The 25707-nt window shown below is 43.0% G+C and overlaps 2 protein-coding genes and 1 long non-coding RNA gene across 3 annotated transcripts in view; 1 reads left to right on the forward strand and 2 right to left on the reverse strand.

The window, feature by feature from the left end:
- The window catches only part of YIPF6 (Yip1 domain family member 6), a 66971-nt gene extending 55017 nt beyond the window's left edge, over nt 1-11954 (forward strand). The window contains exon 7 of the mRNA XM_089674905.1: nt 11710-11954. Coding sequence (XP_089531031.1) covers nt 11710-11759 — 50 coding nt within the window. The 3' untranslated portion in view covers nt 11760-11954. The remainder of the gene's footprint in view (nt 1-11709) is intronic.
- A 3762-nt stretch (nt 11955-15716) lies between these two features.
- LOC149463413 (uncharacterized) lies at nt 15717-21221 on the reverse strand. The gene is made up of 2 exons (XR_016312404.1): nt 16879-21221; nt 15717-16782 (listed from the first exon to the last, which is right to left on the reverse strand). It is a non-coding gene; the product is annotated as an uncharacterized LOC149463413 (long non-coding RNA).
- Nucleotides 21222-23720: 2499 nt separating this feature from the next.
- ITIH6 (inter-alpha-trypsin inhibitor heavy chain family member 6) overlaps nt 23721-25707 on the reverse strand; it is a 90869-nt gene continuing 88882 nt past the window's right edge. Inside the window, exon 15 of the mRNA XM_089674907.1 lies at nt 23721-24202. Coding sequence (XP_089531033.1) covers nt 23961-24202 — 242 coding nt within the window. The 3' untranslated portion in view covers nt 23721-23960. The remainder of the gene's footprint in view (nt 24203-25707) is intronic.

Here is a 25707-nt window from a genome sequence, read left to right on the forward strand (position 1 = left end):
AAGCATGATGTTGCCACCCCCATGCTTCACAGTAGGTATGGTGTTCTTTGGATGCAACTCAGCATTCTCTCTCCTCCAAACACGACGAGTTGTGTTTCTACCAAACAGTTCTATTTTGGTTTCATCTGACCATATGACATTCTCCCAATCCTCTTCTGGATCATCCAATGCTCTCTAGCAAACTTCAGACATGTACTGGATTAAGCAGGGGGACACGTCTGGCACTGCAGGATCTGAGTCCCTGGTGGCGTAGTGTGTTACTGATGGTAGCCTTTGTTACGTTGGTCCCAGCTCTCTGCAGGTCATTCACTAGGTCCCCCCGTGTGGTCCTGGGATTTTTGCTCACCGTTCTTGTGATCATTTTGACCCCACGGGGTGAGATCTTGCGTGGAGCCCCAGATCGAGGGAGATTATCAGTGGTCTTGTATGTCTTCCATTTTCTAATTATTGCTCCCACAGTTGATTTGTTCACACCAAGCTGCTTGCCTATTGCAGATTCAGTCTTCCCAGCCTGGTGCAGGTCTACAATTTTGTTTCTGCTGTCCTTCGACAGCTCTTTGGTCTTCACCATTCCTGGCCGCAGGATTGCGGACAGCCTAGCGCTTGTCCGGGACACGGTCCAGTACATCAAAGACCGCCGTGTGTACGCGGCCCTGGTCAGTCTTGACCAGGAAAAGGCCTTTGACCGTGTCTCCCATGGGTTTATGTGCAGAGCCCTGCGCAGGTTTGGTCTTGGGGAAATGTTCTGTTCGGTTGTGGATATGATGTACAACGGCATTTGTAGTTCCGTGCAGGTGAACGGCTGGAAGACTGACCCCTTCCCAGTCCTCTCCGGGGTCAGACAAGGCTGTCCTCTCTCACCTCTGCTTTTTGTTTGCTGTATAGAGCTCTTCGCCGAATGCATCAGACGGAATCCAGAGATCGGGGGAATCACCGCACCGGGACCAGACAGACGGGAAGTGAAGTGCTCGCTCTACATGGACGACGTGACGGTGTTCTGTGCCAACCAGCGCTCCATCGACCTGCTCGTCCAGACCTGCGAGGACTTCGGCCAAGCTTCGGGGGCAAAGGTCAACTGCGGGAAGTCGGAAGTCATGCTCTTCGGAAAGTGGTTCCTGCCTTCTTCTGCATCCATGCCCTTTGGCATCAAGACAGACTTCATGAAGATTTTGGGAGTTTGGTCTGGTGCCGAGGGCGCAGCCCTGAAGTCTTGGGAGGAGAGACTGGCCAAGATGCGTCAAAAGTTTGGACTCTGGAGCCTCAGAGACCTCACCATCGAAGGGAAGACACTGGTACTCCGCAGCGAGATTCTCCCTGTGTTGCAGTACCTCGCCCAGGCCTGGCCCCCTCGGGTCAACACCTGTAAGGCCATCACCAGGGCGGTGTTTCACTTCATCTGGGGCTCCAAGATGGACAGAGTGAAGCAGGCAGTCATGTTCAAGGAACCCCTCAAGGGCGGTAAGGGCGTGCCCGACATCGCCACCCAGCTGAGGGTGTTCTTTGCTTGCAACTGCGTCCGCAGAACTTTGCCCAGACGGATTATGGACTCTGGCGGGAACGCAATGTCTCGCTTCTTCCTGTTGCCTCTCTGGAGGTCCCTGGGATGGGACACTTGGGATAGTTCCATCCCCTACAACTGGGACACTCCTTGGTACTACTTGGATACCTTCAAGTTCATCAGGGAGCAAGGGCTGCAGGGAGTCAAGCCTGACTTGTGGAAGCCAAAGACTATCTACAAGCTCATCTGAGCCAGCGACATTTTGGAGTCGGTTCCAGGCCTGCCTTCAGACACCTGCAAGGTGGTCTGGAGGAATGTTTCTTCCAACATTCTTACCAACAGGCACAAAGACCTGGCATGGATGGCAATCCAAGGGGGGTTGCCTCTCAGGACATTTATGCATGCCAGGAACCTGAGCAGATACAGACACTGCCCCTTCTGCATCATCCACGAGGAAACGTCTTACCACGTTTTCTGGGAGTGCTCATTTGCTCAGGCCCTGTTGGGGGCCCTGGAACCTGAACTCAAGGACTTTGTACCACAGACAGCCATCACTCACTTTGGGGTGTTGAATGGACTGTTCTGTGGAACCTTTTCTCTGGAGGACATTGACGGCGCCTGGCGGGTGCTGTGTTGTTTTAAGGACGCTTTATGGTGCGCCAGAAAGCGCCTCATCCACCAGCGGGAGAGGATGTCCATTGAGGACTGCCGCAGACTGATCCTCAGTCTGCTCAGAGACTATTCCTTGACGGACTTTAAGGAGGAAGAGGACGTCTGAAGATTTCCCCCTTCCCCCTACTCCCCCTTGCGTGTCTTTGTCTTTCAATAAAGCTTCGGGCCTGTGTTTCTTTTCCCCCCCCCCTTTTTTTCCCCTTCCCACACTCACCCGATGCCTATTGTTGATCGTAATATCCAGTTTTCGTCTTTGCATGCACTAGTATTATTAGGAAATGTAATGTGTATTAGAATGTTACAGTTTTTGGGGTAAGCGGCGTTATGCATGACGTGGCGGTCGGGGGATTCGTCCTCTGCACATCACGTCAGGCATCATACCGCTGAGCGAATGTATTTATTTCTGAATGTATTTATTGTATGCTTGGAACTATATTGCTATGTGGTGCGCTGCGTCGCAGTATAGGGTGAGATGTACCCCGATTACACGTATCATGTTGTTTTTGATGCTTCTGTAATAAAAGTATCTTTTCAATCAAAAAAAAAAATAGTGGAGTTTGGTGTGTGACTGTTTGAGGTTGTGGACAGGTATCTTTTATACTGATAACAAGTTCAAACAGGTGCCATTGATACAGGTAATGAGTGCAGGACAGAGGAGCCTCTTAAAGAAGAAGGTACAGGCCTGTGACAGCCAGAAATCTTGCTTGTTTGTAGGTGACCAAATACTTATTTTTCCACCATAATTTGCAAATAAATTCTTTCCAAATCAGCCAATGTGATTGTCTAGATTTTTTTTCTCATTTTGTCTCTCATAGTTGAGGTCTACCTATGATGCCAATTACAGGCCTCTCTCATCTTTTTAAGTGGGAGAACTTGCACAATTGGTGGCTGACTAAATACTTTTTTGCCCCACTGTATATAGTGCCGTCAATTTACGAAACGCTTTACATATATATATTGTTCACATCAGTCCCGAACCCTCAAGGGGGGTACAGTCTAAGGTCTCTAACTCACATTCATACATACACATACTAGGGACAATTTAGACAGCAGCCAATTCACATACCAGCATCAAGAGAAAGAAAAACCATACACAAGCGGTCAAGTCCATAAGCTTCCCAGGACCACAGTAACACTTGTTGGGGTGCAGCCCTCTAAAGATCGGGGAATCTTGATGGTACTGGAAGAAAGCAAAGAAGGGGCGCACTCTCCTCGTGCATTACCGTGATAAAAAGGAATTTATTTAAAATGACAAAAGTGTATACTCACAAACCAAGACTCATAATACAAGCTGGAAACTAGTGTGACAGTCCAAAAAAACGGTAATCTGACAGCAGGGTCTGTTAACGCATTTTAGGAGATGTACTCCCTTCTTCAGAGCTGTCAGATTACCGTTTATTTCGGACTATCAGACTGGTTTCCAGCTTGTATTATGAGTCTTGCTTTGTGAGTATACACTTTTGTCATTTTAAATAAATTCCATTTTATCATGGTAACCTACCAGCATGTCTTTGGAGTGCATGAGGAAACCGGAGTACCCAGAGGAAACACACGCAGGCACAGGGAGAACATGCAAACTACATGCAGGTGGTGCCATGGCTGGTATTCGAACCAACAACCCTAGTACTGCTAGGCAGAAGTGCTACACATTTAGCCACTGTGCTGCTAAACCAGAAAAAAGCTAAAATGTAATCTATTGTACGTTGGCCATTCCTATATGAACTGGCTGCCATAGTAATTTTAACTTTTTAGGATTAGAACATTTTCAGCAAGTACATGGTACCATGCTCCATGTACTGAAGCAAAGGTGATTGGCTTCTTCTGCTGCTACCCCTCCTAGTCCCAGCGTTTGCTGTATGGTGACTTCAAGAGACTAATACCCAGTCACATTTAGATACCTTAAAACTTAAATAATGTATTAATGAATACAGAGCATCATTATTTTGTATGTTTTATACCAGCCTGGAGTTTGACTTTGACATTCACTTGAAGGCAGGGACTGATGTGAATGTACAGTATGTAAGTATGTAATTCTGTAAATTGTCAGTGCTATACAAAATACCTGTAATAGGCGATCCAAGATAAGTGCTTTATCACTGTTGATTAAATAAGCTGTCAGCATCTGACTATATTTAAAGAAAGGGCTCATTTAGACATGCTTTGAGACTTTAAATACAATGAAAACTGTCTGGATCAACTGTGGGTATATGATTATAACTTTTTTTTTTTTTAATGGTTGAACTGGATGGACTTTTTGTCTTTTTTCAGCCAGACTAACTATGTAACTATGAAAACCCACACTGCTTATTGCATTAAGAGGCGTTATTGAATGATTTTTTTTTTCTTTTGTCTATTTGTTATATAGAGTTTTAAAAATATAATCCGAAATAAAAAAAAAAATAAGATGCTGTATTGATGTGCTTAGTTCATCTAGTAACTCTTTCTAAACACATTTGTGACGCGATTTAAATGACATGAATAGAGGCGTTCGGGGAACAATAAAGCCAGCTGAACTCTACATGTTAGATCAGGGGTCTCCAAACTTTCTAAACAAAGGACCAGTTTACTTTTCTTCAGACTTTAGGGGGGCCGAACTGTGGCCATTAAGAATAAACAATGCCCTATCTTTGGTGTCAGTGGGAGGGATAGTGCCCCATTTTTGGTGTCAGCGTGAAGAATTGCCACCTATTGTTTGCACCAGTGAGAGGAACTGTGCCCCGTCATTGATGTTATTGAGAGGAACTGTGCCCCATAGTTGGTATCATTGGGAGGAATTGTGCCCCATCATTGGTGTCATTGGAATGAATTATGCCCCTTAGTTGGTGTCAGTGGGGGAAATTATGCCCCATTGTTGGTATGAAATAGTGCCCCAAGGGCTGAATAAAAGCAAACAAGGGGCCGCATCCAGCCTCTGGGCCACAGTTTGGAGACCACTGTGCTAGATAAATTTTGGCATAACGCAATGTGAAGCTCCGTGAATGCGGCCATGCAAACTACACTGACAGCTGCAATGGACATAATTGGTACAGAGCATTGACAGCAATTTGTGAGGCTTTAAGAAAATGCAGATGAAATGCCTGTTTTTGAGGCATGTGGAAACTTAGGCCCTTTTCACATGGACGTTCCGATTGGGTCTGCCTGCCTGTTTTTCAGACAGGGCCAATTGGAACCTCTATTCTCCTCTATGGAGTGGTGGGTGTAAATGGACATGTGTCAGTTTACACCGGCCGACATCCAATCCGATTTGCCAAAAAGAGATGGATGGTAGTTTCCATCTAACTGCCCATAGAGAGCAGCGGGCTGTGTCTGTGTTTGCTCTGCAGCAGCGGAGCAGACATGGACCTGTCATCCGCTTGCTCAGCGGGGATCATTGGACAGATTCCCTGGTTAGCAAGTGGATCCTCTGATGGGTCTGCCTTATGTGAAAGGGGCCTTAGCCAAACTGATGTGTTTGGTTGATAAGGCTTGCTATAACTGGCTGGCCAATGGAAATTCTATTCTGGAAAATAGCAAGGGACAAAAACGGAAAGTAAGATTGCACCATGTAAGAAATTTCTACGCTTAATAAGGAATATAAACATAGGGAATGTGTATATGTATATGTGATTAATATGAGATATTGGCAGAAGGATGTATGAATGCCACTCAAAATGTGGTCTGTTTTTTATAAGGCAATCAACTGTCTCTCATGAGAACAAAGAATTTCCTGTTCCTGCCTTAGTTAGTATGCTAAAGCCAAATGCTGCACACTATAATTAAGATCTCCCCTTTGTCTCTAAAGGCAGGTGAGCTGAGGCGGTCAGTTAATAAACCAGTGTTGTCTCCATGGGGCCATATGGCTTTGGTTTGTCCTAATTGTCCAAATGTCCATGTGTTATGGCAGGACATAACACATATCAGACATATATTTGCAAGAGAGAGCATGGCCCAGACATCAAGGAGAGATTAATATATGGAATAGTTATCACATCAAAGGGGGACCATCCAATCACTTTCATGAGAAAGATAGAATTGTGCACTTTAGATCGATCGTAGATTCCTCAATGATAGTAAATGGGAGTAACTAGAAACTGGAGGTCAGGAGACATGAGTGAGGGGAAACACCTGGGCGGGGGACCTTAGACATGGAGGTTTAGCACATAGGGGGAACTTGAGAGAGAAAAACTAGCTATTGTTCAGTCCCCTGGGGATGGTAAACTCAGGCTCAGCCTAGTGATCTCTATCTTGAGAAAAACCTAGGGTTGAGGATGCTGGATACTCAAAGGCACAATCAAAAAATCTTGTAGGACTGCTTCCTGAATAATCTTGGCCCAGCACAATTAGGTCCTATAGTAGCATCCTCAAAAATAACGCTGAAGAGGGGACACCAAATATATCTAAGATCCTATGCAGAAGCTTCTGGTTTCTTGTCCTCAAAATGTACTGTCACATATGGAGCTTCATGCAAAAGGGAAACGTTTCCTTCAGGTCTTCTTTAGGCCCTCAGCCCATAGCACATGCTAGTAGCACAGGCCTAGTAGCAGTATCTCTGTGGAACACATGGATAGGCAATCTCCCAAGGAGAGAGCCCCAGGGGAAGAAAGTTACTGATCAGATCCTCCCAAATATTTATCTTTTCCCCAGCCACACCTTCTGGGTCAACTTCCTAGGGATTGACTAAGGTCAAATAACTATTCATAGTTCATATTCATGAGGCCCAGTGAGATGGGGCCTTCCTGCATGCCTGGAGTGGTCAAGAAAGAAAGCTCAGACCTTTACTGTCCCCAGAGCGAGGACCACCTGTACAGCAGGGAAGGAGCAGCCCCGCTAAAAGGCCTGGTAGCAGCCACCAACCCATCAGCGGTACAGGAGAAGATCTGAGTGAGTACCCCCTGGTCGGATAGGGGGAAGGAGCACTCTGGTGGGAAATCAGGTTCGTAACCTAACTGGGACTGTCCATCTCTTAAAGTGGCAGTAACCATATCCCCTGTTCAGGGATACCTCCAGATTGCTGGGTGAAGGAAGAGGAGTTCATCTAGGGTCTGGGGTGGTACATTAGGAGACACTGGCTAGCTTTCCAACAGATACTGTGCTGCTTGTAAACAGTTCCAGGAAGTTGACCTGATTTCATCAGTTCCCTTGGGCATCCTGTACACCCCTAACTCTATGCCAGTTCAAATCCCCTAAATAAATATAACATAACCAAAGCTCAAGAACTGATCTCTGACTTCAGATGCAAGCCTATGTGAGAATGCATGTTGCCTGGCTGTGCAGGACTATAGGGGGGACCCAAATACTCAGAAACTCCTAAGGGGGTAGTGCTACATGTAGTTATGGCTAGTGATGAATAGTCCAAGGCACTACATCTGAAGACTATAGGGCAAGCCTTTGGGCATCTGGTTACCTTGTGTCTATGTACAACTACTGGTACCCAGTGCATCTTCCAGCACACAGTCACAGGTATCAGTTTAAGGTCACTACTCACAAGTCTGCAGAACAGCTGCCTCTTTCCAATCAGATCATGTGATGACAAGAAGCGTGCTGATAGGAAGAGAAAGCAAAGTGAGAGATAAACTCATCACTGCTTCTGTTTTCACTGTCCAGTCACAAGCTATAGGGGTAGTGTAAAAAAAAAAAATCTTAGTCCTATGCTTTACTTCTCTTTGCTGTTCCATGGCTGGTTTGAGTATCTTTGAGCACCAGAGAATAGGTCATACATTTAAATAAAGGTTTAAATAGTGCTGCGCTGCTAGACCTTCTCATTATTAGTAATGGAAAACCGTGGGTATCAAATAAAAAAATGAGCTGCCCTCCTGATGACGTTGTGATGACGAAACGCGTTTGGCGGGGCTAATTGCATCATTTCCGGTTTGCTGAAGTCTGGCTGTAGAACATAACGGTGTCCCAGAACACATTGCCTCTTAAAGCGCCAATACTACATGTAACTTGTAAGTGCAGTATCTTTTATCCTTTTCTATAATAGATCGTATAACGCAATAGCAACTTCCCTTTTTTGATTATTCCAACTGCATGACCTGGGTGGAGGAGGAGACAGTGGACACGTATTATTGTAGGGGATCCATTGAGGGATTTTCATAATGACACTGGAAGGCTGAGGAGAAGGAAGATCTCAGCCGAAAACAGGAGGTCAATTCATTGGTGGGTGCGGTTCTGCAGGGGGAACACGAGTGCTATCACGAATTGATCACTTAATTGTCATCAAATTTGGTGCCACGTCTAATCACTAATTCACCAACATCTTCTCGATGGATGTGGAAGGAGTTTTGTAGTTCTGGAATATCACTCATCTGTTATCAAGGATTGGACTGCTTCAAATTGTTGGACATTGATTTATTAGTTTATAGTCACATGCGGTTGATTATATTTATGGTTTGACTCTATTTGATGTATAGAGGTTGAGGTTGAGATTTACACATCATCACATCACTATTATTAATTAGAGGGAGGATTTGCAGCTTAGCACTATTTAGACAGCTTGCCTACCGGGCCCTTTTACCCCCTTCCTGCCCAGGCCAATTTTCAGCTTTCAGCGCTGTTGCACTTTAAATGACAGTTGCGCGGTCATGCAACACTGTACCCACACATAATTGTTATCATTTTTTTGAGACTGATAGAGATTTCTTTTGATGCTATTTAATCGCCACTGGGTTTTTTATTGTTTGCTAAACAAACTAAAAAAGACTGAACATTTTGAAAAAAAAAAGTTTTTTTTCTTAGTTCTGTTGTAAAAATGTTGTAAATAAGTAATTTTTCTCCTTCACTGATGTGCATTAATGAGGCTGCAGTGATGGGCACTGATAGGCAGCACTGATGAGGAGGCACTGATAGGCGGCACTGATGGGCATTGACAGGCATCACTGATGGGCACTGAAAGGCAGCACTCATATATGGCACTGATAGGCGGCACTGATTGGAACTGTTAGGTGGCACTGATGGGCACTGATAGGTGGCACTGACGGACACTGATAGAAGGCACTGACGGACACAGATAGGCGGCACTGAAAGGCAGTTCTGATGGACTCTGATATGTGGCATTGATGTGCACTGATGGGCACTGATATGTGGCATTGATGTGCACTAATGGGCACTGGTATGTGGCATTGATGTGCACTGATGGGCTGTGATATGTGGCATTGATGTGCACTGATGGGCACTGATATGTGGCATTGATGTGCACTGATGGGCTGTGATATGTGGCATTGATGTGCACTGATGGGCACTGATATGTGGCATTGATGTGCACTGGTATGTGGCATTGATGTGCACTGATGGACACTGATATGTGGCATTGATGTGCACTGATGGGCACTGATATGTGGCATTGATGTGCACTGATGGACACTGATATGTGGCATTGATGTGCACTGATGGGCACTAGTACAGTATGTGGCATTGAAATGCACTGATGGGTGGTGCCGTTTACCGACTCTCCTCTAGTCTCCTCATGGGCTGTCAGCATGAGGAGTGGACTGTTGATAACCAACATTTCCTATTTACATGCGATCAGCTGTGATTGGACACAGCTGATCACATGACAGAGCCTGTGTCATTAGCTCTTTACTGCGATCGATGATCCGCTGTGTCCCTGAGTGTGCAGCAGCAAGAGGCATCAAGAGTGGGAGGACATCATATGACATGGTCCCAGAAGGAGAGAACCGTCGCCCTCCTGTCATTTCCTTATATGGCGGACGAGTAAATCTTTTATATCACAATATTTGTGTTAGGTGTTGTCAGCAGCCTATATGTCCACCTATATCACTCAATGTGCTGGACTTCTCTATTTATCATACATTTAAATGGCTTTTTTACTTACCTAAAGTCATGGTTAGGTGACTTTTCCATCCCTAGTCTTCTCCTCTGTCTACATCCATTAGGCTCCTTCTTTTGGTGTTCATGTCACTGCTTATGTATCGTGGACATTTTCTGTTGGTGGCAGCAACACTTCCAGCTATGGGGTCCTCTCACATCAGGTTCAGGAGGATGGGGCGGTGATGAGATAGAACCCCCCCCCCAAAAAAAAATAAGCGAGGTAAATTGCCAGGTCCTCAGGGTGGAAAATCAACTTTGCTAAAAGTGAAAATTGTGAGTATGAGGCATCAGAACATGGGATGGGTTAGGAAGATGTTCTTGTGAACACTACTGGTGAAAAAGGTAATGGATGCACTATGCAGTTGTAGAGCTCATTCCCGAAACAACCCGCTGAGTGGTCCCAGTGTTCTTTCCCAAGATAGTGTTTTTTCAGCCAGGCACGCAGTCTGTCACTCTTCTGGCTCAATGGTTAGTCTGGGGGTATCCTTTTTTTGATGCTTTATTAAACTTGAACTTGAATGGGTGCAGGGCAACTGTGGGATAGTTCTGTAGAGCAACATAGTAACTTGTCTCTTTCTCAAAGCTTCCTTTCTCGGTCCTCGCAGCAGGAAATAATGGATTGAACTACACAGGGACACCGTAAAAAATGTGCACCTCTCAACACAGGCTGGCACTGATGTATGAAGGATAGTAGCTGCACACAGTCACTGAGATCTCAGACACCGGTCTGTACTCACAAATGTCCCTGGATATTTGAATGTCTCTTTCCAATATCAGCCAGACATAGCAGCAGGGAAAGGTTCCTGACAAGGAGAGAAAGTGTAGGGTTTGCAACTCCTCTGGACTTCTTCCCACTCGGGCACGAGACGGCCAGGCCGCACTATGCCCCTCCTAAACAGGTGCTGTTGCTTTGGCTGAAACCTGCTCTCTACATGCTGCTTGGACCCATGAGTGTTCCCAATTGGGCTGTCCTCCCACGGGGTTACTTTTAAACTGCCTTTGCATTTCTTCAATACAAGTTCTTGAAGTTGTATCTGGACTGTGTGTGGAGGTGTATTATTGCCAACTCATCATGCTGCACCCCACCAACAAATGGACTAGACAGGAGCAAGCAAAATTGCAGTTTGGCATAATGGTACAATAGCTCCCATATACACTATGTATTTATTCTGTGCAGTCATTTGTCTGGAGTTCAGCTGAATGTTCCCTGCTCACTGCCATTTATCCCACACAACCTTTACAAGAAAAGTAGGTATTTTGTGTTTTTTTGGAATCATACTCACCTAGATGAATGCAGCATCGGACCAATGTCCCCACCGGCTTGAAGACTGGGAACCGAGCAAACACCACTGATCATTCAGTTCTCAGTGCTCCGTGAGAGCTGGTGACTGTACGTGGCTGAGAGGCTGAGCCAGCTGTCGGTCTAGGCTCCTGGGTGGATCCCAAACATATGGTTGAGATCTTTCCCCAGCCTGGACTGGTTCTGTGACGTCAGCCGACAGCGGGCTTCAACCAGTTACCTGCTGAAAACGGGTCTCTGGAGTGCAGAACGAACTGCACTCTTGTGATCTACAGAAGATGTACAGCCAAATGAACTTTGGCAGTACTTCGCCATTAATTGGGATTGTAAAAAACAAAAACAAAATAAAATTCAACTAAAAATCTTACTTACCTAAGTCCAGGGTCATGTGACACGCTGGGTCCTAAGTCTTCTCTCATCCCCACTGCAGAGTTGGAGGATCTTTCTTTGGATGCCTACATTACTGTCTGGATGGTGTAGACACTTCCCATTGGATGTCCAGTGGTGGGCTCCTCTAAGGCTCTAGAAGACTGGTATAGCATGACGATGTCGCAAAGAGGGGCAGCAACAAGATTTGTCTTTATTGGGCCTGGACTGCATTGATGGAACTCTGGGCACTCCCAGGACAGACTCTGCAGAGGGTCACATGATAGCAGGCTCAGGTATGGTAAAACTTTTTTAAGGGTTTTTTTTTTAAATGTGTTAATAAAGTAGGTGGGAGTGGGGTGGGGGTGTACAATTTACAATTGCCCCAGACAGACTTTAAAGCTATTTGTGTTATCTCCAAAACATAAAACATTTTATCAATTAAGATCAATTTAAACATGTAGTTTATTAAAAGATGTGAGAAAATGTTTTGTATGGTCTTCTTTAAAGTATAGTGTTGGTATACTGCTGTTTATTTTTTTATAATCATTACTATTTGGTATATTCCACTAAGTTTCTTGCAAGACCTCCCATAAATCTTCCTCTGACTTTGGCTGCTTTTTTCATTCTCCCACGCCAAGCAATTCCCACAGCTTCGCTTGTATTAAAGTCAGAGCTCTGAGGTGGCCAGTAGAACATTGTAAGTATTCCATTTTCCACTCAGAGGAGGTCATAACTGTATTTGTTTTGTGTTTGGGGGGCCATTATCATGTTGAAACATGAAATTACTGCCAGTTCAGTCTTTTTCCGGAAAGCATGGCATGCTGAATTGAAATCTGTCCAGCACTGAGATGCAAAAAAAAAAGACTGCACTACTTTTTGAAAAAATAAAAAATAATACAATAACAATTATTTGTGATATGCGGCTCTTTAGCAAAGGAAATGAGATCCAGTTACGGTTTGCATCTTTTTTAAAGTAACGTTCATGTTTATTCAAAAATCCGCCCGACCTCCCTCATGGTTTATGCAGATGTTCCACCATCTTCTCACCACCCACACACACAGGTCCCTACTTACCTCCTCTGGTGGCTGTAATATCCCGTACGGTCTGCAGTCTGGCCAGTAAATAACTAGTTCCATAGACTTGAATGGGCCATACTACTGTAGCAGCAATGTCTCATTCAACTCAACAAGACATTAGTGCAAAGGAATGGACAACCGGATATTAAATTTTCCAGCTGGGCTGCAGCCAGCATGGGAGGAGGTAAGTATGGACCTGCAGGTGGGGAAACATCAAATGAATTGAGGGGCTGGGATATACAGTGAGTTATACACTGCAGGAAAGTGTAACTGTTATATTGATATTAAACAAAATATGTTGCCATTTAAATTCAGTAACAAGCCCTTTCAAGAGGCAACATGCAGTTTCAGGCTTCCTTTAGAGCAGGGCTTTCCAAACTGTTCAGTACAAGGGCCCTGTCATATTTTTTACAAATATTTGCAAGCCAAAAAAAATAATGTAGCACTACCCCCTTAGGAGTTGCTGAGTTTTGGGTCCCCCTATAGTCCGGCACAGCTAGGCAACACACATTTTTTCAGACCTTGCACACTGGAGACAGTAAACAGTCCTTGAGCTTGTTTTATTTGTTATCTTATTAAGGAGTTAATAACTTGGAGGGGGTTGAGGGGTGTATGGGATACCCAAGGAAACTTCAACTAAGGACAACTCCTGAATAACTATGTACAAGTCTCTACAATAGATCTCTTCATGGAGAGCGTTCTAGCCTCTCTTGGTGTATCACTCCAGACCCCAGACGAATCCTCTTCTCATCCTGTTGTACTTAGGGAGTCCTTGAGCACAGTCCCAGATGTGGGCTGTTCAGGTTTCCCACCAGAATGCCCTCTCCCCTTATCTGGCCCAGGGGTGTAAGATTATTCACTGTTCCTTGCCTGTAGGCTTATTGGGTTGGTGGCTGCCTTCAGGCCTTCTGGCGGGCTGGTTCCTTCCCTGACTCTACAGGTGGTCCTCCTTCTAGGGATTGGTGAGGTCCAGCTATCCTCCTTTCCAAGTCCAACCTGGAGGCAGGCATCTTCCCACTCTGCCCCCGAACTCTCCTGGTGCTGAGCAGGCTCAGTCATACTTAAGGGCTGTCTTGACCCCATGCCAAGCCTCCTGCCTGGGACTCATGGCCATATTTAGTCAATATTTAATCAAAAATCCACCAGCATCCCTGCCCTTTTGTTACATGCGGCTGGAGGTAAGAGGATACTATGGCTGCAGCTGATTGCACCAGTGGCCTTTTTTCATATGACAATTTCATGCAGGTTTAGGCCAAATTGGGTTTAGCCCAAACCCTAGATCATCCCTAGTGTGGAGGAGAAGGTCCATTTGTAGTTCATAATTGAAGTTCTCAGGGACTTTCGTGGCACTCTAGAAGAAAGTAGGAGCATGATATCCCCCAAAGGTGCTTGCTGTTCCATGTGAGAGACTACAAAATTTTCTATCTTTAGAGCATTGCTTTAAAATGAACCAGGCACACATTTACATTATTTAAACTGACCAAATGATGTCCACGTGGGCCTTGTTTTCTTACACTTATCTGTGTAGTCCAGGATCCCAGTCACAAGACTGTGGCCTTGACTTGACTTTGACATCGATTGTTTGACATGGCTGTAAATGTTGCCGTGTTTGCCACGTTTGGGATTTTTAAACCCATTACATAAGTAATTAGCCCAAATGTCTCTAGGATGCAATAATGTGCACCTGCTGCTTCTAAAAAGAGCTCCTCTTGATCTGGTTGAAGGTTCACAGCAACGTTGTCAATATGAATGGCCAATAGCAACTCTTACTACTTCAATGTATTGAAAAAAAATAAAAAGGAAGTGATTAATTAAAGGAGATATTCCATACCACTCCAGAGTGATTACTTTTTTGGAGGTTGTTTTTTTTTCCCCTCTGTCACAAGTACACTTTGTTCTTTTTGATTAATACTGTGGAGTGTAGATTACAATGGGTGGTAAAGTGAAAATCATCTGGATATATTCATCAACCCACCACAGCAATCAAGGATGTTTATCGTATATTCAGTATAATGTCATGGAATTGGAATATGCCTCTGCTTTTCATCCTTTGCTCTTACTTGGCAGATCTAGTTCACATTGCCTACATGTAATCATGGAAAATGAAATAAAACATAACTAAATAACAAACATATCTGGAATCAAAGCTCATTAAGATTAGTATTGTCTGTGTTGAGATTACTATTATATGCACCACAATGTGGACACATTTTGTGTGAAATGAATAAAAGGTTTAAAAAGTCTTTTTATTATTTATATATTAAGGAAAGGTGTTTTTTCTGTGCTGTCTCTTGTGCTGGGGACATTCACCCCTCTATTTGTCTTGGTGACTACCATCACAGAACGTAAGTGGAAACCCTATATTTTAGAAGAGACATGATATCAAAAGATGAGGGGATAACTCCAATTGTGGACAAATGCTCTAGGCTGAGGCAACTAGGATGGGAATTCCCCTCACTTTGGGGAGATTTCATTTCAAGATCAGGAAGTGAAGGGAAAACTCCCCAGCAGGACACGACCAGTAAACATAACCTCAGCCCCATGAGTTGTCAGTCCGCCCCTGCTCTTACCTACACTATCCCAAAAAATATATATATATCAGCCCATCTGTCAACCTTTTTGAAAAAACATTGCTTGTCAGGGAATGCTTTCCAATAAATACTATATCTGCAGCTCACTGTAACATTAGTGTGATTGTCACTGAGAAGAATGCTGCATACATTTGTGATCATTGGAAATAACTCCCCCCCCACCCCCTCCCCCCTTACAGACAGCAAAAAAGGTAGTGGATACCAATCTGTCTGGAACAAATTGCTTGTTGCTCAAGGAACCCTTAACAGCCTATGAAGGCTATATATATATATAAATATATACACACACACACACACACACACATATATATATATACAGTCATGGCCAAAAATATTGGCACCCATGCATTTCTGTCAGATAATGCACCACTTCTCCAAAAAACTGTTACAATTACAAATGTTTCAGCATTCTCGTGTTTATTTCTTTTGTTTGTATTGGAATCACACAAAAAAGTGGAGAAACAAAAAGCCAAATCTGATACATTCCACCCAAGACCCCCAAAATGGACTGGACAAAATGATTGGCGCCACCTCAAAATTGTAAGAAATAATTGCATTCCAAGTTTTACTACGCCTGTAATTTGTAATTAAACTCACCTGTATCAATTACCAGGTGCTGACAGTATAGAAATCACATTGGCAACCAGTTGAAATGATGCAAAATTGACTTAGCCTTTCTGTTGTGCATCTGTGTGCCGCATGGAGCATGGAGAAGAGAAAGAGCAGCAAAGAATTGGAGAATTTGAGAACAAAAATTGTGGAAAAGCATGGACAATTTAAAGGTTACAAGTCCATCTGCAGAGATCTTAATGTTCCTGCGTCCACTATGCGCAACATTGTCAAGACGTTTACAGCCCATGGCACTGTAGCTAATCTTCTAATCTTCCTGGACATGGAGGAAAGAAAAATTGATCATAAAAATGAAAGGTTTTTGTGACTGTGGGCGTGGTTGTGGTTGCCAACATCCCTATTTAATAACATTGTTATTAAATAGGGATGTTGGCCCTTTTCCTTTCGGATTTTAAAGGCAACCATGCAACAAACTGTATATATTTTTAGAAACACATTTTTATTGAATTATTTCAACCCTTATAGTGACAAAAAGTCAATGAACTTGAGAAAAGTTTTGGCATACATTATTTCACATATCCATATTCTCCACAGAAAAATACCATTCTTTCCATCTCTATTACAAAATTAGTTTCCAGAACCATACACGTTAACAATTTCTATACAGTGGTATCCCCAGTTATTACATGTACAAAACATGTCCACACTGGCACAATCTGTTGGTTCTTGATTGTTGGTTGGTTGGTTAGCTTGGGGTATCCACGTATCCCAGAGAAATTGATCAAAGATTGCAATGAAGGATTGTTCGATTGGTGGCTAAAGAACCTTGATCAACTTCCAGACGAATTCACGTTGACCTTCAGGTACAGGGTACAGCTCACAGTATACGTCGCCATCTGAATGAAAAGAGACACTATGGTATGAGACCCAGGAGGACCCCATTGTTGACACAGAAACCTAAAAATGCCAGATTGGAGTTTGCCAGAACTTACCTCTGGAAGCCAAAATCCTGTTGGGAGAATGTGCTGTGGACAGGCGAAACACAATTACAGCTTTTTCTTTAAGCCCATCATTCTGCTGTTTTCAGAAAAAGGCCTTTAAAAAAAAAAAAAAGGATACAGTCCCTACAGTCAAACATGGTGGGAGTTCACTGATGTTTTGGGGTTGCTTTGCTGATTCAGGCACTGGATGACTATGTGTGCATGCCATTATGAAATCTGAAGACTACCAAAGAATTCTGGGGTGAAATGTAGGGCCCAGTATCAGAAAGTTGGATCTCTGTCAGAGGTTATGGGTCTTACTGCAGGACAATTACCCAAAACATCAAAAATCACCCAGAAGTGGTTTCAGTCAAAGAGCCAGAGAGTACTGAACTGGCCAGCAATGAGTCCAGATCTCAATCCCATAGAGCTCCTGTGGAGAGATCTCAAAACAGCAGTTGGGAAAAGGAACCCATCCAAACTGAGGGACCTGGATCACTTGGGGAAAGAAGAGTGCTCCAAAATTCCAGTAGATAGGTGGAAGAAACTCATTGATGGTTATAGGAAGCCATTGATTTCAGTTATTTTTTCCAAGGGGTGTGCTACGAAATATTAATTTGAGAGTGCCAATAATTTTGTCCAGTCCATTTTGGGGGTTTTTCATGGAATGTGTCAGATTTGGCTTTTTGTTTCTCCACTTTTTTTGTGTCATACCAATACAAACAAAATAAATAAACATGAGAATCCCAAACATTTGTAATTGCAACAATTTTCTGGGTGAAGTGGTGCATTATGTGACAGAAATGTGGGGGGACCAAGATTTTTGGCCATGACTGTATATAAACCCTCTCCAATATGTTCCTCCAATGCATTCTCCCATTTAAATTGTTAAAAAAAACCACCTCTTTTCGTTATGTTATCATTTTGCTGCAGTCTTCAGGACCTGACAGCTAATATAACAAACATTGAAATTGAAGTGCCACACCACTGCTAAGAGGTCCAAATACAGTTTTTCCAATAAAAGTCAAGGGAGAAAATTCAGAAAGTGGTCAACATGTTTCGGGGTCCCAAGAGGCCACCTTCATTAGGGCTAGAAATAACCTGACAGCCTCTCTAGCCCTGATGAAGGGGGTGCTCTTGGACTCCCGAAATGTGTTGGATTGCCCCCCTGACTTCTATTGTAATAAAGTTGTATCTGGACCTCTTAGCAGCGGTGTGGTGCTTCAATTTCCATTTCTGCTACATTACACTACAAGTCTATGGAGATTCTCTGGGATGTAGAAGCCACCTGCCCAGGAATCAGATCATTAACATCAACATCAATACTTTAAGCCAGCAATACCCGTGAGAAAGGTTCATGTTAGTTTTCCACTTTCCTCAACTAGACAACTAATAGGAAGTATCCACGTCATCAAAGCAGCAAGATGACCAGCTGAAGAACAACTATTCTCCTGTGCAGTCCAAAACAGAGTAGACTTTGGACCCATCGGGGTTTATTTACTAAAGCTGGAGAGTCCAAAATCAGACTCCCTTCTGCATAGAAACCAATCAGCTTCTAACCTCAGCTTGTTCAATGAAGCTTTGGCAATGAAACCTGGAAGCTGATTGGTTTCTATGCAGAAGGGAGTCTGATTTTGGACTCTCCAGCTTTAGTAAATAAACCCCATCATGTCACATGACCACTGATTTAGTTACATAAATTAAGTTTTTAATTGTATTTTTTTTTTTAACTCAGGGATTTGTTAAAAGACAAGAAGGCTAATGGTAAGGGGTTGGGGATATCAGCTCCTTTGACATCAGCTTTCAATATTGCAAATTTGTCCAGTGGCCCTTAGAGAATGAAGGCCTTGTTTGCTTTTACTTCATTACATTGATAGACCATGGGAATAAGATTCAGCTCTAGTAGTGTAATTTTATATATTATACTAAACATTCTTTGCATTTTACAGGCTTTTCAACAGGACATTTTATACACTTCCATAAACACGCAGCTCTGCTGTATAAATATATTAGGCATTAAAGTTATTAAAATACTACACAGTAAATCCTTACAGCTAGAGTGAAAGATTACAACTTAGGGCTCATGCACACTGCCATTTTTCCTTATCTTCATTTTCTTCTCTGGACTATGCATGTTTCCTTTGGCAGCTGTACAGTAGTTCTTTGCACTGACCCTTACACTATAGGACCCACTATAGGACACAACAGTCATGTAGGAGTTGGTTGGAAGAATCACAGTGGCCAAGGGAGCACACCTATGTCAGAAGGTACAGGTGCAACCAAGCGCAGGCGTGTTTGCACGCATTTTACGCATGTAGGGCAGCCCATTCATTTAAATGGGCTGCCCTACATGCGAGAAATGCGAAAAAGAAGTCTTGTGCTTTTTTACAAAAATGTTCCGCATGGAGCCACATGGTGCTTTGGAACCATGCAGTTGGACGAGCATGAAAATCCACATTAGCAGATGAGTACAGGTGCCATTAACAATTCACATTAATTAACTTTCATCTGTCACTGAGTCCGGAATAGTGGGGAAATCTTCCACTGGAGACATTTGCTCTAATTGACAACTGTCTCTTACTTCTGAGAGATCTCCACTCACTTCCTGTTGTGCCTCAAGACAGGAAGTAAAGGAAAATATCTCCAATGGGACACAGATTGCATAAAAACAATTGGTTTTGGTTTGGTTTTAACCTTTCCCTACTTTACCCAAGACTAATAAAAAGGTTTGCTTTACATACACTTTAAGCAATGGAATGGACAAATTGGAGCTTGATAAGTCAGGGCCATCAAGTACAAACCCACAACTTCATATCTCTAACTTACTTCTCAATGCTTTCTCTATCTCAACACAAACACTTTCTAGTTAAGCAGTAGATGCTCAAATAACCCCATTTCCAATTTTTGCATAAGGGTATGTACACACTATTGGGCGCATTCAATGAAATAGACAAAGTGCAATACAGATGTGCAAAGGGCAGCAATTCACAGCAGCCAATCAGAAAGCAACTCTTATCTAACTGCAAGAAACTGACATTTAGTTGGTTCTAATGGTTACTGAACATTGCACTTTATCCTAAAAAATGTCAGGGGGGCAGAGGATGGGAGGTCAGCTGGGCAGAGGATAGTGTCAGCAGTTTGTAGGTCAGTGCACAGAGGCCATTAGTTTGTAGAGCAGTGTGCAGGGGTGAGCAAGGTGGAGGACAGGGGTCAAAAGGGCAGTGTATGGGGTCAGCAGGGTGGAGGAAGGTCGGCAGAAAGGACAGGGGTCACTGCTGGCAGGGCAGAGGAAAGGAGTCACTGCTGCCAGGGCAGAGGATGGGGTTCACTGCTGGCAGGGCAGAGGATGGGGGTCACTTTTGCCAGGGCAGAGGACGGGGGTCACTGCTGGCAGGGCAGAGGACGGGGGTCACTGCTGCCAGGGCAGAGGAGGGGGGTCACTGCTGCCAGGGCAGAGGACGGGGGTCACTGCTGACAGGGCAGAGGACAGGGGTCACTGCTGGCAAGGCAGAGGACAGGCGTCACTACTGGCAGGACAGAGGACAGGGGTTACTGCTGGCAGGACAGAGGACAGCGGTTACTGCTGACAGGGCAGGGATAGGGGTCACTGCTGGCAGGGCAGAGGACAGGGGTCACTGCTGGCAGGACAGAGGACAGGGGTCACTGCTGGCAGGGCAGAGGACAGGGGTCACTGCTGACAGGGCAGAGGACAGGGGTCACTGCTGACAGGGCAGAGGACAGGGGTCACTGCTGACAGGGCAGAGGACAGGGGTCACTGCTGGCAGGGCAGTACCCTTTGCACCTGGTCAGAACATTTGGCTATAAAGGTGTATTCTGAACACAGTGGGCCCTTGTGCAAGATCAAAAAAAAGAAAGCGCGGTGACAATTATTGGGTGTGACTTTATTATTCTGAATATTTGTTGTGGCTTAAGGTCATTAGTAAATGGTGCAGAGTTCAGAGGTCATTAGTAAATGGTACAGAGTTCAGGGCTCATTAGTAAATGGTGCAGAGTTCAGAGGTCATTAGTAAATGGTGCAGAGTTCAGAGGTCATTAGTAAATGGTGCAGAGTTCAGAGGTCATTAGTAAATGGTACAGAGTTCAGAGGTCATTTTTAAATGTTGCAGAGTTCAGAGCTCATTAGTAAATGGTGCAGAGTTCAGAGGTCATTAGTGAGTAGCACAGGACAGATTTTGCCTAACAGTGGGAGGGACTTCTAGCATGAATCTTTCTTACCCCCCAATCCCTGATTCTAGTACAAATCCACTCACACCCCCTTCCGAAACTCCCCTACTCCAAGCACAAATCCTATTCACCCCTACCCAAATCCTCCCCTTCTAGTTCTATCCCCTCCATCCCCCCACCAGCATAAATCCTTCACCCCCCAACCATACTCAGCACCCCCCTTTCTGTACATATTTCACTATAAACCCTCCTATTCTACCCCCCCCCCCCCCACACACACACACACACCACCCCTAATCTTCCATTCACAGACACTCTCATTCCCTCTGTATCTCCCCTCTACTCCTGTGATCCTTCTGTATACATGCATAATCTCAACCCTGAACATTCTCCTTTACCTTCATCTCTGCTACTTTCCTCTCTGCTTCATTCACCCTCATTTCTGTCCACCACCATTTTCCTCACTACTCATCCTAAAGGGAGAAGCTTTTTCGTTTCTGTTCCATCAGTGTGGGGGGAAGGCGGAAAGAGATCCAAAACTCTACACTCCAAATAAGCCCAAGTGTCATTGCCAAGTACAGTGGCTGGGCACACCATCCAGGGTGGTTAGCTTCTGGGGTGGTGCAACTGAAATCTGGGGGGGGAGGGGTTGCAGTCCACCCCAGCAAGCCCCTAGATCCAGCCATGGCCTGAAGGTTGCACAACTGAATGGGGGGAGGGGTAATTTATAAAAGCTGGAATAATCTGAAGCATCTGCGCATGGCAACTAGTCATCTATCAACTGCTTGTTTTTTTAGGCTTTGAAAATGAAAGATAGAAGCTGATTGGTTGCCATGCACAGATGCTCCAGATTCTGGATACTCCAGTTTCGATAAATTCCCATCTATGTGTTTCTGCACAGCATGGAGTATTTGCTGATCATAAAGTGACATAAAGTGACAGAAGCTATTTGGTGGAATGCATAGGTCAGCCATTCTTAACCATTTTACCCCATAGGAACCCCTAAAATATTTTCCAGGTATCGAGGAACCCTAACCAAAACCAATTAATCTGGGTTCAGTGGAAGAGATGTCCCTTATAATGGTGGTCAGTGGGAAGAATTCCCCTTTACTGTGGTGGTCAGAATACCACCCTTGCAGACAACTAGAAAGATCCATGGTGTCATGATGCTGGCTTGGTCAAGTGGCGTTGGACCTGGGACTATGCAGGCATGATTAGATGGGAGGTCAATCAGCCACAGCTCAAGGAACTCCTAAACCTTTGGAGGAACCCTGGCTTTCCCAGGAACCCTGGCTGAGAATGGCTGGTGTACGTACTGAACAACCACCACTGAAGCTAATGTGAAACAGTTCAGAAAACAGCCATGGTCTTTATGCAACCTTCATGAGCAAGGATGCAGAAAAATTTCCAGATATTCACTGTACACACAAATATAGTATATGCATAATTCAAATATCTGTGCACATGAGCCCTTAATTTGCCCTTTTATGTGACAGCAGTTAGTATGTACAAACATAGTGTTTTAGGCACTAATGGCTATATATAACCTGGTAAATAAAGCATATCTTAACCCAAAAAGAAAAGTGTAATATATTGCAGTTTACCAATTCTAAAATGTGTTGGGTGAATTTGTTTTCTTTTTATAAATGTCTTCACCTGGTGATCCAACCACTAACATACTTTCTGCCTTAAGGGGGGTCTCCATTCTATAGGTAACAATGGAGCCAATCTTCCTACATGGAAGAAAAATACATTTTAAATATATGTTAAAAATATTCTTCCCAAATATATTGACACACAGCATATTTGAAATACTACAATCTTGGCCGTATTCAATATATTTCAATAAATAATTATATATATATATATATATATATATATATATATATATACACACATATATACACACACACACACATACACACACATATACACACACACACAATGTTGAAATGCGTTTTTATTACAAAACATATGAAAGATATTTTTAAAAATAAATTTTCAAATATACTGTATGTCTTTAGAAATACATTTAATCTACATTTTTGGAATGCATTTACAAATATATGTAAAAATATATGTTAAAATGACTTTTTATATGTTACAAAAATCTGAATATATTTAAAAAATACATATTTTTAAAAATACTTTTCATATATTTTGTAACATATAAAAAACGCATTTCAACAACATGCTATATATATATATATATATATATATATATATATATATTGAATACGGCCCAAATTGTATATTTCAAATATATGTCAATATATTTTGGAAGAATATTTTTAAGATACATTTAAAATATATTTTTCATCCATGTGGGTTGGACAGCAGTATTGCAACCTGTAGCAGGGGAGTGTTAGATGTACTAGAAGATTTAGATAGACCTAACAAATTGAAGGCAAACTCCTGCTAACAATTTTTAAGCAGTTATAGATTTTTTTTTTCATTCTGGGATAAAGGTTTTACATAAAGGAATAACAGTTGACCATTGTAAGCACCCCTGTTAGTGGTAAATGATTTATCTCAATTTTCTAATTGCTGGACAGTTTGTTCTGTTACAAGAAGCTGAAAAGTAACAGACTTACTGGGTGGATCATAAGGAGAAAATAAAGGGAAAAATATCATTAAAAAGGAAAATGAATGCAGCCACCACATCTAAGTACTGGTAAGTAGCAGTTTATGAAATATTTGCTTTTGGATTTATGTATGCTTTAATACAAGGCAATTTCTGATTTTTTGATCACTGAAAGAAATCAGATAATCACTCTCTACAGTCCCAAGAATTGCTTGGCCAATGGTATTTTCTTTTTGTCTCATAATCTTCCAGGCTACAGTCTCAAACAAACCTCCATATATGACATTTGTTACACAATAAAGTCCATACGTGCTACTTGGTGCCTTTACATCTCTTGGAGGTCAGATACCACATATGATATATAGGGTCCATCTAGAATTTGCTCAACATCTGTGTGTTTGACCAGCCAACATTTGGACATGTGTGCCTGCGCGGTGGAGTCCTTCAGGGATTTTACAACAAGAACGGCAGGAGCTGTTTGATTATTTCTCTTCAAGACGGCTGAGAAGGTCAGGTCATTGCTCTGCTTCTGCTCAGTGACTTCTATGTGGCTTTTTTGGAACTGACCTAAAGAAATAACTAGGATTAATTTTTGCACATAAAATTGTTGCCTAAAGAATACATCAAAACAGAGAAATACAATTTTTATTTGATTTTTTTTTTAATTTTTTATATCCTGTTTTAGTGACATCATGGTTCCTTCAACATTGGTTCTTTCCTAGCAGCAGTAATTTTCATCTACTTTGTTTTTTAGATAAAAGGGGTCTCAAGAGTTTGTGCATTGTCCTCCTCGTTGAAACGCTATATTACATTAACCAAAAAATTTGGGGATTTTGGATTCCTCCCAAATGAATCATGAAGAGCAATAAAAACATTTTTTACTTTTACTGAATTGGGTAAGGATTGGAACCTCTGATGTGTACCATTTGATTGTACAAATTTTACGGTAGGAAAAAAAAAATTGTCTAACAAATCTGCCAATCTGTTTTAGGTCTATGGGTTGCTTAAATGAACCAGTTTGAGGCATATCTCTATGCTCTCAGGCAGTACTGTTTGTAAGCAGGGGTTAGTATCCCCTTTAGTGGAACTCCTCCCTTGGTTGTGGTGGGTGTGGCTAATTTAGTCCCTTATAATCAAGAGTCCTAAAGTGTTACTAAACCCAAAACAGTAAAATCAGTCTGTATATGCAGTAAAGCATGCTGGTTATATACTGTATACTGTGGGACCTAAGGGTTTAGTCCTCTGCATCATGTAAAAGGGTTGTTTGATCCTGTCTTCTGTGATCCTCCCCTTCTTTTACTGTCCCCAATCCATCTGCTGATAGAACAGAGCCTTGGGCACAAGCTGCACATGCTCAGTTTGGTCTGTATTGCTAGAGAGTTTTTTCTTTCCTGGGAGAGTGCATGTGATCAGCACTGGACCGATCAGCACTGTCCAGACAGAGGGTCAGGGATCCTGCAGCCTCATAAGAGAATCAGGGGAGAATGAAAACACGATTTTAAATAAATAGTATTTCACTGTGAGGGCCCTCCTTCTTTCTTTATACACTACTTTATGAGGAGCTTATTGTCATGAATGGTAAACTAGAAGAAAAAAGAAATTAAACAGTGCAAAACACACAAGACTCACGTTTAGATATATTTTAAATTTTTTGTGCGCTGGGATTCACGATATATAATGAATGGTAAACTAGCCACGGAGGACTAGAATGAGGATTGGACCCACAGGAGGACTACAAATCCCAGATCAACCTATATATACACAAGCGTGTTAGACTCTTGTTCTTATAAGAGTCCACAGGAGCTGGTGAGTAAGTGGGACCACCAGAGGGGAGCACTAAGGATTCGTTGGACTTTATGAAGAATTATCGCACATTTGCACTTTGAATAATCACTGCACGTTTGCACAATAAGAGACTGTTCATAATTACGTGGATGGTGTAATTGCAGAGGAAGTACATTCCATGAATTCATAATATGTATATTGTGGAGGTATTTTGCACACATGTAGGGCAAAGCTCCACTGTTTAACTGCTTCCCCATCATCCTATAGCAAATATACTGCTACAGGGC

This window comes from Staurois parvus, unplaced genomic scaffold, assembly GCF_062004578.1.
Source record: "Staurois parvus isolate SC_StPar_1 unplaced genomic scaffold, SC_StPar_1.0 ptg000154l, whole genome shotgun sequence".
Classification (NCBI taxonomy): domain Eukaryota; kingdom Metazoa; phylum Chordata; class Amphibia; order Anura; family Ranidae; genus Staurois; species Staurois parvus.